Source organism: Spinacia oleracea, chromosome 3, assembly GCF_020520425.1.
Source record: "Spinacia oleracea cultivar Varoflay chromosome 3, BTI_SOV_V1, whole genome shotgun sequence".
Classification (NCBI taxonomy): Eukaryota; Viridiplantae; Streptophyta; class Magnoliopsida; order Caryophyllales; family Amaranthaceae; genus Spinacia; species Spinacia oleracea.
Genome location: NC_079489.1, coordinates 7,557,534 through 7,576,089, shown reverse-complemented (window position 1 = coordinate 7,576,089; position 18,556 = coordinate 7,557,534). Strand labels below are relative to the sequence as shown.

Genomic DNA, 18,556 nt, shown 5'->3' with positions numbered 1-18,556 from the left:
CTACCTCGGCTTCTATTGCTTCCATGCCACATATTTAACGTTAACTCCCTTTTGTCTCCTGTCTCTACTGCCTCCAAACATCTTTCTTCAATCTCCTAACTTTCTCTCAACCTTACAGTCGAGGCATAAAGGTTTTCCCACTTTTCTTTTGAGCTAGGTCCTATTGACATGGTCAGATTTATGGACAAATGTCTATTTTTGGATTTGAGGGAACAAGAAAAAAAAATGAAACTAAGGTATGTTCCAAAGCTCATGAACCAGTGAAAAAACATGAATCTTGGCACAAAGATTTGCCTCCAAACTCAAGATTTTCACATCATGAATCCAAGTTGAAATCGAGGTTGTGATAAAAATGTATGTGTTATTGAACTTGATTTCTTAGTTTCTTTACCATTCGGATAATAAGAAAATTAAGGTGTTAGCTTTAGATTGAATTACTTCAGCTTCACTTACATAAGATCCCTTTGAAAATGAGGTTTTTTGGCCTTTTGCTCAGCTAAAGTGCATTGTCTTTACTGGATGAGGCTTGAACTTATTGGATCATAATTGAAACTTACTAAGTGTTGTATCGGAGCCTCAGATGGAAATTTCCTCCCATAATATTAGAAATTGTTTGGGACTCTTACATATGTGGATTCATGGGTGTGGATGATGATTTTGAAAGAAAACTCATGACAAAAATGATATGAAATTAACAAAACAATAGAAAAACTACAATAAATAGTCAGAAAAGGGGTTTTTATAAGCAAACAATAAGCAACGGCTAATTTTCAAACATAAAAACTAGCCGCTGAGCATCAAAATGGGTAATTTTAAGTTATGTGTATTTGGTGAATTAAGTTTCAGAATAGGGGTATTATATGAAATAAGTAATAAAATAGGGGTATTTGGTGAATTTAAAAATTAGGCTAACGGAGGACTAACGGCGCGTCATTAGTAAGGGTATTTTGGATATTAAGTCATTTGTGAGGGGCATTTGGTGAATTTCTGAAAGTCGAGGGGCATTTGGTGAATTACGCCATAATTCGGGGGTATTTCATGAAAAATCCGTAAATTTTATATATGTAATGGTAACTTTTAAGCATTTTACGTCAACTTTAATTTCGGTGTACAATATTTATCGTACACCCCATGTACATAAGAATTTGTGGGAAAAATATGTTCAGATAAGTTAAGTTTAGGAAAATACCAAGTACAATTTATAACTGAAATAAGTTTTGATAAATTTTAATAAGTTCAGATAAGATAAGTGAAAATCAAGCGAATAGAACGCACCCGTAGAACTATTTTTTATTTCCTTTATCTTTTGGAAAATTTGACAAATACAATCTAACAAAGTTCCATATAAAGGAGGCATATTTGCTGAACTATTAGAGCGCCACCTAGGATTAATAATGGTTTCGGCCAATGAAAAATAAGATTTCTAATTTATTTTTGAATTAAAAAAATCGAGTGCCACATAGATAATTAATTATATGCTGAACTATTAGAGCGCCATCTAGGATTACTAATGGTTTCGGCCAATGAAAAATAAGATTTCTAATTTATTTTTGAATTAAAAAAATCGAGTGCCACATAGATAATTAATTATATGCTGAACTATTAGAGCGCCACCTAGGATTACTAATGGTTTCGGCCAATGAAAAATAAGATTTCTAATTTATTTTTGAATTAAAAAAATCGAGTGCCACATAGATAATTAATTAGGTGCCATGTATATATTTAAATTAATTAATTAATTACTAATATATACAATACCATCCAAAATCAAACGCTCTAATAATTAAAAAAATAAATCTAAAATAAAACTCATCCAAAATCAAACACTAATCTAAAATAAAATTCAATCCAAAATCAAACATTAATCCAATATTAAAGCGCCACGTAGGAAATCTATGGTTTCAGCCAATGAAAAATAAGATTTCTAATTTATTTTTGAATTAAAAAAATCGAGTGCCACGTAGATAATTAATTAGGTGCCATGTATATATTTAAATTAATTAATTAATTAATTACTAATATAATACAATTCCATCCAAAATCAAACACTCTAATAATTAAAAAATAAATCTAAAATAAAATTCACCCAAAATCAAACACTAATCTAAAATAAAATTCAATCCAAAATCAAACATTAATCCAATATTAGAGCGCCACGTAGGAAATCTAATGGTTTCAGCCAATGAAAAATAAGACTTCAAAATTATTTTTGAATTAAAAAGTCGAATGCCACTTAGATAAATAATTAGATGCCATGTAAATATTTTTATTAAATAATTATTAATATTTCTTATATACAATTTCATCCAAAATCAAACACTATAATAATTAAAAAATAAATCTAAAATGAAATTCAATCCATAATAAAAAAAAATATCAATTTAATCTAATAAATAAAATATAGCAGTTGATATATGTAGGAGTTTTATTTTAACGTAACAATTGAATAGAAACCGGGCTAAAGTCTAGTCAATTTTAAATTACAACCCCGAATTAATTTTCCGACAAAAATCACCGAAAGATGATGTCATAATGTTCCTTAACAAACTAGTTCGTATTACATAATTTCTAAAATGAAAATTAAATAAAAAAATAAAGACATGGCCAGCATATCAACGATAGGCTTTGTTTTAATCTTGGCAACTAAGCAAGCGATGGAAGCCCACATGTGAACTTTAAGCAACTTAATGAAGGGGTGGTATGAACATATTTTGATAGAAGAAAGTTGGTCATGAAGATGCGAAAGTTAAAGATTCATGCTACCTCTGATTTTATCTATGCTTTTAACTAGTAATTTTGGTTAGAATTCATCTAATTTGTACTTCGTATATGTTTTCTTTGAATCCTTGATCGATGAAGGAACCATGTCGACTCACCCTTAGTGGTTTGCAATTACCCGTAATTAATGATTCCTCTATGACTTGATTGAGTCTCTTCATGCACATTACAAGCCAAGAAAGCACTTCTTTAATTCCTAACGACTCGGCCATGAAAGCATCACTCGCATACACAATCATTGTACGACCCTTGGGGTGACCCGCCGTCTCCCAAACCCAATTCCAATCCTTGTTGTGTTTATTTTTTGGGACTCAATGAAGTCCTTGGCCATATCCGAGCTGAACTTCCCCTCAACTTGCCGATCTGAAAAAATCACAGCAACTTCTATGTAAGACCGTATTATCGAAAAGATCACTTTAATTGCTTAACTAATTAGTTTCTTGTTTAACTAATTACTTTTGGTGCTTAACTAATTCGTTCAGTGCTTAACTAATTAGTTCTGATGCTTAACTAATTAATTTCATTACTTAACTTATATGATAACAATGTGGTCTTTTGTGTAATGCCGCCTTACATAAAACTATAAAAGTTTGTAAAAAAATCATGTCCTACTTTTGGGATAAGTTGATTGAGCAGATGGCCTGAGAAATGTCACTTGGTACGATAAAGGAAAGAAAAGTTTGAAGCTGAGCAACATTTACCCCGTCAATATCTCTTACCAGCTTATTAATAACCCTAATTTATATTTACTTAGAGCTAAAAAACAAAGGGTAACTGAAATTTAAACATAGGAACCGATAACTCAAGTTTAAATTAAATTTAATATTAAATTATTTAACCCAAATTTTTCAGAAAGACCGATTTACGATAATATATTGTGTGGCGGCCTAAAAGGAGAATGTTATCCGCACATGTTCTGTTCTTTTAGTTACCCTTACTAGTATAGTACCCGTGCAATGCACGATTTATGATATGAATAATAAGTTTGCATATCTATACTATAGCTATAAACAATTATTATCAAAATAGAGTTTATAGATAATCTTCTTATTAAAACTAACGATGGATAGATCTGTTACTATCCCATTCCGTGTCTTATTTATTTAACAAATTCAAATAAAATAAAATAAGGGTACATAGATATATTTATGTTCTTCCCCTTTCATAATCCATGTCAAACATAAATTTATTCTCATCCGCTCTTTACTTCGATAGTCATACCCACTTAATACTCCCCTACCATCAACATCATTACCCGTTCATTTAACATCTCTACCCCACCATATACTTTATTCAGCTAGAGATAACTTCGAAGCGCAGTGGGGCTGGTCTCTCAACACCTAGCCTAAAATTCACATCCCCATTTCAATCACCACGATAGGTACGATACTCACCCCGTCTTAATTCCAGCCCTGTGTGTAAAAGATAAAATTAACCTCGTTTCATCACCCGTCCGTGTATCTACACCCTCCTCAAACCAAACCCTAGACGGATGGACCCGATATTATTTTTTTATAAGATAGTTTTGAATTTTAAAACTCTAAGAGTATTTGACAATTTGGTTGTCTGATTACATTATACTTTGGACACATATAACTTATAGATGTTTTCCTAATTAAAATTAATGATGGATAATACCTACTCCACTATTTACTTTACGACAACTTTTGTGTAAGACCGTCTTACCGGAAAGACCACTTCGATTGTTTAACTAATTGGTTCTATTGGTTAACTAATTAGTTCTAGTGCTTAACTAATTATTTTCATTGTTTAACTAATTGGTTTCAGTGCTTAACTAATTAGTTCAAGTGTTTAACTAATTTATTTCATTGCTTAATTTATACATCAATGTGGCCTTTTCTGTAAGACCGTCTTATGTAAAAGTTTGTATTTACCTTATTCAGCTAGTCATGACTTTGAGGTTGGTCCGGGTCTCCACACTCATACTCGTCTAAAATTCTCATCCATATCCCCGTCACCCACGATAGGAAAGGTACCCTCCCCTCCCAATCTCCTTCTTAACGGATAAAAGATCAAACTCATCCCCGATCTATCACCCACCCATGTATCCACGGTTGCCTCAAACCCACCCCTAGACTTAACATTTTTTTTGGTACGAGAGTTTTTAATTTTAAAGTTCTATTATAGAGTCTTCTAAAGTTCTAGTGTCTTATTAGAATAATGGAGTAAATAAAGTAAAACATTATAATATGTACTCTCTCCGTCCGAAATTAATCGTATAGTCTTTACACGGAGTTTTACACAATAAGCTATTATAAGCTTATATATTATAATTTAATAGAAAAATAGGTATGATGGGAGATAGTGGATTTTTTTTAATATAGAATCAAGTATAAGAAAGGAAAATCAGCGAGCGACATAACTCCACATCGATTTCTGTTACTCGAAATTGCGCGCAAAGATTTTTCATTAGATTACAATGTAAAGTAAAGACAAATATATTACCCATCACATGATCAAAGACAAAGAAAATAAAAAAAACCTCTTAAAATTGTTTTCATTATTCAAGATTAAGGAACTATTAAATAAAAGGATAAGTAGAAACTATAAATTCGAGAAAGAAAAGATACAAAGTTATTAAACTTTCTTTTCAATAAGCATGACACAACCTTGATAAATACTAAAGGTAAACGTTCGTTATACATATCTGCAGTCAATATAAGACACATATTTTAAATAAAAATTGACAATATATACTATTAGTAATTAGCAAATTTAAGCTTAATATTTTGAAACATGCTAAGAAATGTTAAAACATTTAAAATAAAAATATGTTTTAGACAACCTTGCTAAAATATTTTATTTTTATGTTATACAGTACAGATTATTGTCATATTGTAAATATTGTAATATTGTAATATTGGCGTAGATTCTTAGTATAACTTTTTTTTAGTCAATGATCTTGATGTATGCACATCATATTTCAACATGTTATTTTAGTAGTATATTTAAATTAAGAAATTCATTCCAATAAGTAAATAAGTATTTTCGTAGTGTAATTGATTTATTACCGTATTTAATTAGAAGGTTTAAGTAAAAAATATACGAAGTATATTAATTATTTTATTTTAAGCTTAATTATTTATATTAAAAGAGAGGCGAATCATAGAGTGACATTTGTCATCACCACATTGATTTCCTCTCTTTTAGTATATTATATAGATTGATGCTATAAGTTTTCTTTATTGTAGTTATAAGTTACCTTATTTTCAAGGCTATTAGCTCAAATGGTAGAGCAATGTATAATATTGTACATGGTGTGGGGTCAAACTCCACGTAGCCTACTACCTATATTACACTTGTGTATTGGTGTATATTTTCATTGTTGGTGTTGTATTGGTCATAGTTATAACTTGTAACAAGCATATCACTCTTGATCATGACACTTCATTGTTCATTGTTAGGGTCGCATTTTTTAAATGGTTAGGGTCACATTTATCCTTGAGTAAGGTAACTTTAGTTCTCAAATAAGGTCACTTATATCTTTGGTTTGATTCACTTTTATATTTGGATGTACAGTAAAATACCGTAGATCGGGGGCACACAAAAGTTTTTGAATATTTAATCATATTTTATATTCTATCACCCTAACAAAAATAAATAATACATTAAATATTTATCTCATGTTATAGGTAACTATTTAAATATCAAAGTATTATAACTTTTTTATTTAACTCAATTTTTATCGAGATTAATTTTCAGTCATAATCACAGATGCAATAACTAGTTCCATTAAAGATAAATATATATAAACAGATAACAATAGGCGCGCGTTAAGACAGGCTTTCCGATTAGGAAGTTTGTACTATAAATACTAAGCTAAATAGCTAATAATACTCCGTATAAACAAAAGGCGATATTATTCTTCCTCATCGCCACCGCCGCCGGCCATCACCTCGCCACTGTAAGTTTTGTGTCCTTGTGAATTGTTCAATTGTAGAACTGAATGAACCCTAAAAATTGAAGTTGAGTCGATGTTTCTAATTAGTTTGGCATTTCTAAATTGTAGTTGGAAATACTAACACTAGCACTAACAATAACGCACACAAACTTACTTCAACATCATGGGGGTGCAATCTTCAATGGCTTTAAACGACTTCACAAATAGGAAGGAAACCCAACAACACTATAGGAGGAGAATCAAGAGGATTAAATCATCAAATATCGACTTCGACTTCGATTTCCCTAAATCATACCTCGCCAACAACATTGTAGTCCACTGTATGATTCGATTTTGTTTGTATTTTGCTCCCCAATCCCAAATCCCTGATAGAAATTTGAGGACACACGCGGAAGTTTTGATGGACCTCAATTATATAACAAAATTGTATTGATAAAAATTGTACAACAATATTTGCGAGAGCTCATGTCTCTCACTTATCTCTTTGGTAGAACCCTTGTTTCTACCTCTCACTCATAATTTTTGTGGGAGCTCTCTTGATTAGCTCACCCGAAACTTATGCACATACAACCTATTTATAGTTGTTGTATTATGGTTTCTAGATTTTTCTACTCCCTTCATCATCTAGATTTTTCTTAGGATAATTCTAGACATTTTAGTTACTAGATTTTTCTAGTCTAGCTCCTAGATATTTCCTAAGATTATTCTAGATTATTATATTTCTAGATTTTTCTACATAATACATTTAACTATTTTTACAATTGTATTATTTAGATTTTTCTAGATTAATATTTTAACAATCCCAACTCCCAAATCCAATTTTTAATCTGATTTTTATATCTGGGTTTAATTTTTGTAGATGAGTTTGAGCTTAATATGAGGGACTACACAAATATGGAGATGAAGCCCGATTCGGATTACCGTCCGCTCTGGACTTGTCCGAACGGCCGGATTTTCTTAGAAACCCGGTCGGCATAGTATTCCCAAGCTAGTGATTTTTTAATTGAGGTTGCGGAACCTGTTTCAAGGTGCGATTCGATTCTTCCGTTAAATCTGCTTTAACTTCTAACTTAGCCTGTAATATTTTTACTAATATTGGAAACGGAAGCGGGGAAACGGAGATACTGGGAAATTTCAAATTTCAAAATTGTAAAATACGGGAAAAACGGCTTAAATATATAAATAGCTAGCTTAGCACTCATGTAACGCACATATGAAATTAAAATTTGTTTACGGAGTATTATAATTACTCGTAAATAATATTATAAATATTAAATATTTTTAATGAACTAATATTTTGTAACGACGTAGTAAAATTTTGAATTTGTATAAGACACAATTAGTTCAAAGTGGTCAATTAAACATAAATTATACTACGTACGTAAACTACAAATTGAACATCAGTATTTTTAATTTATTTTCACTTTTCTCGGGAAAATTAAATAGTAATTATGTTTAATAATAAGTTAAGTTTAAGAAACATAAGAGTTAAATGATTTATCTAAATGTTTATTTTGCAGTTGAAATTCATTTGTTAAGATTGTAAAATCATATATTTTTATGATAATAATTAGTAACATATAAACCAATATTAGAAAATCAATAGTAATAGTGCAGTGTATAATTTGCAATTTTTTCCATGTTACGTGATTGATATTTTTCATATTAATATTAGAAAATCAATAGTAATAGTGCAGTGTATTATTTTCGATTTTTGCCATAATAAATGAACTCGTAATATTACTTGTAATATACTCCGTATATTGTTCTATGATATGGAAGGAAACAAATTAGAAAATTTATAGTTTTTAAAAGTTTCTTTAATGGAGTAGACATTATAAAATTAAATTAAATTAAATTTAAAAAAAAGTCAAAGACACATCGAAAGATGACACGTGTCAATCATGATGTGTATTTTAGTATACAGTTATTGAAGTTATTGATTGATTAAAAAATATATATTTAAGATAATAAAAAAATTGTTGATTAACATATGATTAATTATTAATGAATAATTTTTAAAATTTAAAAAAAAAAAATTCAAAATGTTATTATGAGGTAAAGTAAAGAGAAGAGATAAAATAAATAAAAATCTATTGTCATTGTAAACACAAATTTAACGTCTTTTGTGTACAATGTTCTAATTAGTGGCATTTATGATATTTTTAATGCACACAGTCGTATCCATATTTTGTTGACTATTCAGTTAGACCCTGTTTGGTTCAACCACAGGTATAAAGTATATGTTTGAGTATTAAACCCATGAGTTTATAATCAACGATACATATAAAATCATAACTTATTCCATCTGTTTGGTAAAGTAAATTTAGAATTTAATCCTACCGATAATATACTCTCCTACTCCTTATTCTCATCTTTTTGTTTTTTACACATTCCTCTCATCCTTCTACTTAAAGATGTAAGGGAAAAAAAACTAAAATTCAATAAAATATAAAAGGCAAACATTATATTTTGATATATGGCACCATTTCCACCACCACAATCGCTCGCTTTGCTTCAACTCTAACCATCACATTCTTTTGTCACATTCTTCTGTCACTAGAAATGGAACCGGTTTTGGAGATCCGGAACCACCAAAACCGGTTCCATTTCTTGTTCTGGAACAATGGTTCCTGGCCAACGAGTATCCACTTATTTTGCTCGCCATTGGCAGTAACATATAGCATCCGTTGAATGTATATACGAAAGACCTGTTCGACAGTAGTGTTTGAAGTAGCATTTTGATTTCATAATTATTTGGCAAGGTAGCGGTTAGCGATTGGGCAGCTTATGTTAACATTAAAATTAGTAGCGTTTAAAGGTAGCGGGTAGCGTTTGATAAATTTACAGTAAAGTTTTAAACAGTAGTATATATAACTTTTATTGTATTTTACATTATCAACCGCTACGAGTGCGTTCTATTCACCTGATTTTCACTTATTTTTTCTGAACTTATCTTATCTGAACTTCTCTGAACTAATTTGAACTTATTAAAACTTATCAAAACTTATTTTAGTTATAAGTTGTACTTGGGCAACCTTTATTTTTCCTGAACTTATCTTATCTGAACTTATCTGAACTTAACTGAACCTAACTGAACCTATCTGAACTTTTTTTTTACTGAAATAAGTGGAAACAAGGTGAACAGAACAAGGCCGTACCGAATACTATTATGTGACGAGTTATCCGCTAAATTAACAGCTACCATTACCCGCTATTGTTTGCCGCTACTCGCTACAGTAAACGGCTAAACGCTATCCTCTGGGCTCTAGTCCTCTACTCAACTGCTCAACATGCCGAACAGGGCCGAAATCAGCAGTAAAAGTTGGGCCTAATACTCCGCAGTTATTTACTTATTTGCCGTAAGTAAGATCAAAAGAGAGTATTCAAGAGCCTACAAAATCGTAATTTATTCCCTTGAACTTATAGAAACTGATTAAACTTGTTTGTCCCGATAATACTAGAGAGTAAATTTGAAAGAGTAAACTTATAAAACCGGATTATAACTTATAGCAACTGATTGAAATTTATTGATATTATATAGGACCTGGTTGGAACTTATTATCATTATAAGACCTGATTATAATTTATTTACACTCATTAGACTTGAAACTTATTTTGCTGATGAAAGTTCAGTACATGGAGGTTAATGTTGATTATTGTAACAGTAAATAATTAATGAGGTTTTTTTATGAAATTTTTTTATGTGTATTAAATTCTCCTACTAGATTCTATTTTTCTTGAAAATATAAGAATATTTTAGGAGTATTTGATGCTGAAGCAGAAAAATTAACGAATTTTTGGTACATTATTAAAAAGTTAAATTACTAAAACACTCTCGAATATTTTTGGGCCCTCGAATTTTTGGGACCCTGTGCTATTCTAAACTTGTTAATCCTACGACTTTTGCACTCGTACACTTTAGAATACGTAAAGAATAAAAAAGATGGGGATAGTAGTTTTCACTCTAAAATATTGGTGCAAAAGTGTGAGTATAACCTCTTGAGTATTGACTCTCATTCTTCGGTAAAAGTTGAATTCAAACAAATTTTGTTGTTGTGCTTGGGGAAAGATCAAGATTGAAACATAAACTAGAGACAATGGATTTTCCTTAAGGAAATTTCCTTTAGTATCAGACTCGTAATGATAAGTTACAGAATGTAATTTAGCATTCCTTTTCTTGTTCATTGTGCTAGCGAGTTTATGATAATCACAGGAAAACGCCCTAATGGTTACCGAATAAATAACACAAAGATTTAACGTGTTTCACTAACAATAGGTCATGACCTAAAGCGTTTATATACGGAGCAATACTCTTTAAACGGATGCGGAAAAACCCAGATAATAGGCACCAAACAGAAAAACAGTTTTGGTTAAGTAATACTCCGTAATCTAACATGGCCAAATCATGAGCTTCTTATAAACTGCACTTAATTACTACTTACAACTCTTTAATTGTATCATACAATATCATCAATTACCAAACTTTCATCATTGTCGGCTACAATTAATCACTTGAATTTCTTTATTTTTTTGATAGAAAGTAAACTTGTATATTATAAGGGCAAATACATAAGTGGAAACTTAGTAGCAGGCAAAAACCCCTCTTTGAGGGGAAAAAGCCCTACTCGCCCTTGGAGGTGTCTCCCGAAGGAGAGCTTTTTATAGCTCCGAAAAGAACTATACCTTCCAAGTCAAGAGTCAAGTTCCACTTTCACTTGAATTTCATCTCGCCCAAAGATAAAAATTCCCACAAAAAACAAAAACAAATCAAGAAACTAAAATTTACATCTTGATAAACAAGTAAAAATAATCACCACCGCCTCCAATAAAGCCGGAAAATCGATCAAGCCTTTAAGCACGTACAAGAAATTGTTGCGATGATGATGATGATGGTGGTGAGGGTTCATCATACGGTGGTGCTCACGATCAATCACGTCTTGAATGTTACGGAATTGCTCCACGTGGCATGGAATAATGATAGGACCCTTTTGATCAAATCCATACTCTTCTTCGGCTTCTTTAAGGAGTTTGATGAATAAAGGGTGATTAATGTACATAATTGGAATCACAAACCTTTCAAGTTTCTCTTCTCCTTCATGCCCTACTAGAAACGCCATGCACCCTTTTGGTACACCCTTGTTCGTGTTCTTCTTGTTGTTGTCGCCGTGATGATGACGGTGGTGGCGGTGGAAAAGATCGGAGAGGTGGAGGTGGAAGTTCATGTGTTGTCTTTCACCACTACCCATTGTAACAAATTTCCAACCTAAAACAAAATTAAGCAAAAAGATTTGGTGTTCTAGGTTTTTGTGGTTGTTGTTTAAGGTTTTAGTGTTTTAAGAAGATGGGAAAAGGCAAAAGATCGGAAGAAGAAATAGAAAGAACAAAAAAGTAAGAGAGGAATTGATTAAAGAAGTTGGGATATTGCTCAAATAATCACATATGAGATGAAGGTTTTGAAGACTTGCGTGGTGTGTATTTATAGTGGGGAGGATAGTTTTTGGCCTTTTAGGAGTAGGAAAAGGAATTTTTTATTTATTTTTTGTCATATTAAAATATTTTTAAATACGGTTAAAATTGTTTGAAAAAGGTTTCTTGAATCGCACACCAAGTTTTTAATATTTTTAATTAAAATTAAGGAATAATAGAATTTTACTTGATAGTGGAAATCTGTCTTGTTTCTAGATAGTAAATTAAAAGAGTCCATTCCATTCCTTTCTTGTCAAGGAAAGTGGGAAAACGTGTAAGTATTGCAGTTGTAATATTGTAGTTAAGGTAACTCGCCTTAATTAGTAGGAGTAGTTATCAGTTGATTTAGGAAACTTTCCTTTTTTATGTTACTTCAAAATCTACCAAAATATGGTTTATGCACCCGGGTGCACAATGCTCACTGTGCACCCTGTTTTTAAATGAACATATAGTTCAAATACAAAGAACATATTGTTCATACTCAAAGAACATATAGCCAATGAACATATAGTTCAAATGCATAGAACATATAGTTTAAATATTTCACTAGTACATGTACATTGAAATCATTCTAAATGTTCATTAGATTTTCGATAAATGTTCAACAGGGTGCACCATGAGCACTGTGCACCCGGATGTATAATCCAAAGATTTTGGAAAATAAAAACGCCTAATTTGTCAAGATCATTCTCCATCGATGTTGTACCCTATAAATAAATAACCAAGTTGGTTGATTTGTTAGAACCAAAACTCAGAAATCCCTCGAAAAAGAAAAGAAAAGAAAAACTCAAGATTTTAATCTGAAACACTTGAAGTTTACGAATTACAATGGGTGAAAGGAAAGTACTGAACAAGTACTATCCGGCGGATTTCGATCCGGCCAAACTCCCTAGACGTAGGCAACCCCAAAATCATCAAATCAAAGTGCGGATGATGCTCCCGATGAGTATTAGATGCTGTTCGTGTGGAAATTACATGTATCAAGGGACTAAATTCAATTCCAGAAAGGAAGACGTTATTCGAGAGATTTATTTAGGAATGATCAAAGTTTTTAGGTTTTATATAAAGTGTACGAATTGTTCTTCGGAGATCACGATGAAGACCGACCCGAAAAATAGCGATTACCAAATCGAGTCCGGCGCCACGAGGAATTTTGAACCGAGTAATCCAGATAAAGAAATTGATGATTTTGAAGAGGATAAGATGAAATCTGTTGAGATTCGTGCCCGTGAATTGAAACGGCAAGCTGAATCCGTGGCCAACATTGAGGAACTTAGATCTATGAAGTCGAAGCATGAGGTTTTGAATCTGGAAGCAGGAATACTAGATGTGTTGCATCATCAGGAAAAGAAGATGGATGACAAATTGATGTTTCCGCCAGCACGCTTGATTACGAAGCAGTATCCGATTGTGCCAATTGTGAAGAAACGGAAGGTGTATGAAGATGCAGTCATCAGTTTTGTTGTCAAGAAGAGGAAACCAGTTCGAAAACTCGAAGAGAATGATACTGGCTGTAGTGGACTCGGTTTACTTTGTGAGTATGATTTCGAAGATGATCAATAGTCCGACAGTCTATGATTGTGTGTGATGTAAACAAAATATGAATGTCAAGTTTCTCTGTCAGTGAACTTTGTTGCATACATCCATTGTGAATGCTTTTGTTGTGGAAAAGGAGTTTTCAGTTTGAATATTAGAAGTACTCTCTATTGTTCTTCATTTGTCCTGTTTTTCATGTTAATGATAATTGACTAATTGAGCGCACTGTTCTATATTCTTTTCATTGTTGCATATACTTCGTATATAACTGTGATAGTTAGCCCCTAAATTTGCTTATGAATAAATATCTGATTTCGGATATAAGTCATGTAACTATGATACAAATCTATATGTTGCTGGTTGTTTTTATATGTTTTTTTTAGATTGTCTTTCCTCAGCCTGTTGAACATAAGTTTAATGAGTTAGGGTTTCACATGAGTTTCAACTGGTGGTCACTTGGTTGTGATGTTTGTTTTTTCTGACCTTGTATCGGCTTCCAGTTCCTGCATTGAAGGGAAACTCCTACGGCTGTTTGATACCAAAAATGATTTGTGGAATTTTAAATGTTTTTATTAGTTGTAAACATTGCATAGTGAAATTTGAGTAGCCAAGTTATACTGTGATGTGTGTGTTCTAACAAGGAAGACTAATGCAAGTTCTGAGCATTGAATCTTAAAACCTTGCATAGTTGCATCTTAAAACATATTTTCCCCTGTTTGTTGGTATAGTTGATGATCTTTAATCTTCTTGGAACACATTTTGGGCAGCATGCCAATTCTGATGTAATAATTGGTTCATTATGGACATTACTGAGTCCTGCCTGCTTTAATTTCTTATTATGAGCCTGTTGTATAAGTTTTTATGAGTTGTGACGACTAAACTTTTTGATGGATTATCGAGTCTGTTATAACTTACATATACCTATGTTAGTTTCATATATATGAACCAAATAAGTGCATGATTCTTCCTTATCGAGTATTCACCATGACGAAATCTGGTTTCTTAAGTCTCCATGTAGCTCGGAATAAGTTTGATCGAATCTGAACTCGACTTAACAGCTCCAAACAAAGCTTGTGTTTTATTATCTTTTGTTGATTAAGCGTCAATTTGCACTTGCAGCCATGGTATAATTGTTGAAATTAAGGGGGTTGGTTCATGGTATAATTGTTGTTATAATAGGCCTTATTGGAGATTTAGCTGTAAGCACTGCATTGTTGACTATGCACTGCAAACTAGGTAGCTTAAAGAATGCGAGTTTGATGTTTGAGGTAATGCCTGAAAAGGACTGTGTCGTGTGGATTGTGTATGGGTCCGTTATTAAGTGCTTGTAAAATGCATTCGGAGGCTGGGAACTATATATTGATGTCTAACATATACGCTGCATCTGGAAAATGGAACAAAGTAGCAAAGATGAGAAGTTTTCTTAAAAGTAAAGGGCTGAAGAAGACTCCTGGCTGTAATTAGGTGGAGGTTCATGGAAAAGTGCACGAGTTCCGAGTAGCTGATAGATCTCATCCGAGATCAAATGATATATATATTCCATTTTGCAGTATTTAAAGCTCGATATTGAGGACATCATAAAGGCAGGCCTACAAAAGCCATGGGTTGCTGAAGATATTCAACATTAGAGAAGAGAAGACAGTTTTGTAGATTCGTTTTTCCCCTTTGAACTGTTGCGACATCATTTTGGAGCAAAAACTTGTACACCTTCAGTTACAGCAATATCCATGTTCAGTAGCTTACACCAGTCAGGAAGACCGTCATGTAGCTTGTTTTTTTTTTTTGGTTCGAAAGAGTTACTTAATCCATTACTTCAGCAAAAAATTTACAGTGCATCATAGTTTCAGATAGTTTCCACTCTTGGTGGAGCAAAATTACAGCCATCCACTTCATGTGGCACAAAAATACAGCCATCTATGGCGCAACCGGGATTAGAATTTAAAGTTTCCAAAAAAGAAATATCATTGTTTTCAGAGATGCTATCAGATTTTGTTAGGGGGGTGTAGACTAACTCCTTGATGCGACAGATTCAGCAGCCTCCTTGCCTTCCTTGCTACATGATCCACTTCCTTCATCGAATCTCGCCTTCTTGCTTGCAAAAACAGGCTTCTTAGGCTTCTTAGGAGTTCCCTGCATTTTCCATATATGTTAGAAAGCCATGTTGTTGGAGTTGTTTCCTCGCCTATGCTATCAACTGCCACCTTACAATCTGATATTACCACAGTATCCTCCCACTTATTGACAGCAGCCCAGGAGAGAGCTAGCAAGATTGCTTGAGTTTCAGCAGCTGTGGCTGTCACTGTTGTTGTGGTACCAGCAACTCCATCTATATACATGTTGTTCTTATCCCTGCAGATAATTGCATAGGAAGCAAGCAAAGAGGTAGAGCAAAAGGAAGCATCCACTTTAACTATATACCTTACAAAGGGAGGGCTTTGAACAATATGCATTGGTCTGTTGGGGGTGGATTTGGGTATTTCAGTTTTGGCAAACTCTTTGGTCAAGGAAATTGTTTGAGCGGCCCAGAATTCAATGGCAGTTTGGTCATGTAGCTTGTTATCTTTGATGTTCTGGGATTCATTTCGGTAACAAGAATTTGTTCTTGTTCGCTGAATCAGGAAGAAACTAGATCAGACCAGTAACAATTTGCAAACATGTGTCGAAAGAAAAGGAGTCGCAAAATAAAAATAAAATAAACTTTGGATATTGTTTATATGTCATTGGCCTTTGTCCCCTTTATACTCCCTCTGTTCCTTAATACTCGCTCCGGTTTGACCGGCACAAAGTTTTGAGCAATTTAATTGACTTATTAATTTAATAGGTGACCATTGATAGTGAGATTTTTTTTTAAAATATAATTTGTGGAAAATGTGTCAAACTTTTTTGAGGTATGAGTGGGCGCTTGAATTAACATTAGTAAAAGTATGCCATTTATAGAAACATGACGAGTATTAAGGGACAATTTTATAAGGAAAGCGGGACGCGTATTAAGGGACGGAGGGAGTATTAAGCTTATGATATGATGTATGAGATGTATTAGATATTTAAAGAGATATATAGGTTGTAAAAAGATAAAATTGTGAAAACAAATCTATAACTATACTAAAAGAGAGGTTCCTAAAACCAAAACTGCCACATGTCACGCTCTCATTAAAAAATTTCCCGCTCTTTTATCCTGACTTAATTAAACGAATTAACTTATGAAATTTTATTATTTATGATAACACTATATTATTTATTATGTCATTATCTAAAACAAGTATTAAACAATTTTGCATAAGGAAATAAATAAAATTAATAACCTACTACCTCCGTTTCAGAAAGTTCTTTATGTTTTGAAAAATGTGTCCAAATTATAAAAACTTTGATCGTAAATTCTCACCATTATATATATCAAAACGTTACATGTAAGATCTTGTTAGATTGGTCTCGAGATTTATTTTCAGAATATCAAATTTTTATATTTTTTCACATACAAAATTGGATATATTAGTAGTTCAATATTGCATTGGAGTTTGTGCAAATAGTGACTGTAAGGATCTTTTTGAAACGGAGGTAGTAATTACTGAAGATTGTTAAAAAAAAAAAATTGAACACGTGCTAATGATAAATATTAGAAAATGCATTCAAAATAATGCCCAATATCATTTTATTAAATTGTACGAGTACTCTATAACACATACTCCGTATTAATTGTCTTTTAAAAGGTGCGTATGTATCACATTTATAATTGGTAAAAACATTCTTATACACGGAAGGTTACACTGAAAAGAAAACAAAGTATTTAAACAAATAAAGAATAGTGTAATAATCTAGCTAAAAAGATATATGCACTTTACTAATTAAAATAATGATAGACAAATACTTAAATTCTCTTAATATATGTAGTATATGGAATAATAAATAAATTATTTGTCTCGTAAAATATTCATATAATAGGTGCAAGATATCGTATTTATCTTGGTAGAAATGTTATATTGTACTACCTCCATTCTTTGAAGTTTTTTACACTTATTATTTATCTGGACTGCAATTCAATATTTAACCACTAATAAATCAAATTCCATATACGAAAAAAAAATTAAAAAAATGATATTCTAAAAGTACATATTGAGAGTTTGAGACTAATCTAACAAGATCTTACTCCCTTTATTCCATAATGTTCCTCATGTTTACTATTCATATGGTCAAAGTTTAAAAACTTTGACCGTAATTAATAGTATGATTAAGAGTATAAATGTTAACTTGCGGGATATCATTGGATTCGTTTCAATATAAATTTTCTATATATCAATTTTTTATAATTTTTACTAATACGAGATTAAAAAGATTAACGGTCAAAGTAGTGCATTGGAGACCGCGCATAATGAAAAAGTGAGGAACATTATGGAACGGAGGGAGTATATGATAATGTTTTGATGTATATAATAATGGTATTTACTGAAACTTTTTCATATTTTGGACACATATTCAAAGGCGTAATGAACTTTCGGGAATAGAGGTAGTATATACGGAGTACTTCTTAGGAAATACACTATCGTATTTCTATATATCATTCCTATTTTGTTAATAGTTTGACCTTTCTTACTTAATAAAAAAGTAATATGGAGTATTAAAATCTAAAATCTATTATTAGTAAATTTATGTTTAAGATGAGTTAATAATAATTTGATATAGAATTATACTTTTTTTAAGCTCATTCTTGTGATACTCCGTATAAAAGTATTACATGTAAGTATTACGGAATCATTATAACACATAGTCCAGTCCAAAAGGGAATTTTTTTTGTTAAAATCACAATATCATATATCATATAAAGGTTAAAAATCATATTGGATAAACTTATTCTTA

At 31.9% G+C, this 18,556-nt stretch overlaps 2 protein-coding genes across 2 annotated transcripts; one reads left to right on the top strand and one right to left on the bottom strand.

Moving 5' to 3' along the window:
• Positions 1 to 11,211: 11,211 nt before the first annotated feature.
• LOC110797092 (auxin-responsive protein SAUR32-like) lies at positions 11,212 to 12,128 on the bottom strand. The gene has a single exon (XM_022002193.2). It carries the CDS (start codon positions 11,947 to 11,949, stop codon positions 11,479 to 11,481), a length of 471 nt encoding a protein of 156 aa, XP_021857885.1. The 5' UTR covers positions 11,950 to 12,128; the 3' UTR covers positions 11,212 to 11,478.
• Positions 12,129 to 12,570: 442 nt separating this feature from the next.
• Positions 12,571 to 13,965, top strand: LOC110797082 (uncharacterized). Its single transcript, XM_022002182.2, has one exon. It carries the CDS (start codon positions 12,998 to 13,000, stop codon positions 13,730 to 13,732), a length of 735 nt encoding a protein of 244 aa, XP_021857874.2. The 5' UTR covers positions 12,571 to 12,997; the 3' UTR covers positions 13,733 to 13,965.
• Positions 13,966 to 18,556: the final 4,591 nt, after the last annotated feature.

What these genes read in the sequence shown, in the direction of transcription:
- LOC110797092 (XM_022002193.2), bottom strand. Translation starts at nt 11,949, where the DNA reads ATGGGTAGTGGTGAAAGACAACACATGAACTTCCACCTCCACCTCTCC.
- LOC110797082 (XM_022002182.2), top strand. Translation starts at nt 12,998, where the DNA reads ATGGGTGAAAGGAAAGTACTGAACAAGTACTATCCGGCGGATTTCGAT.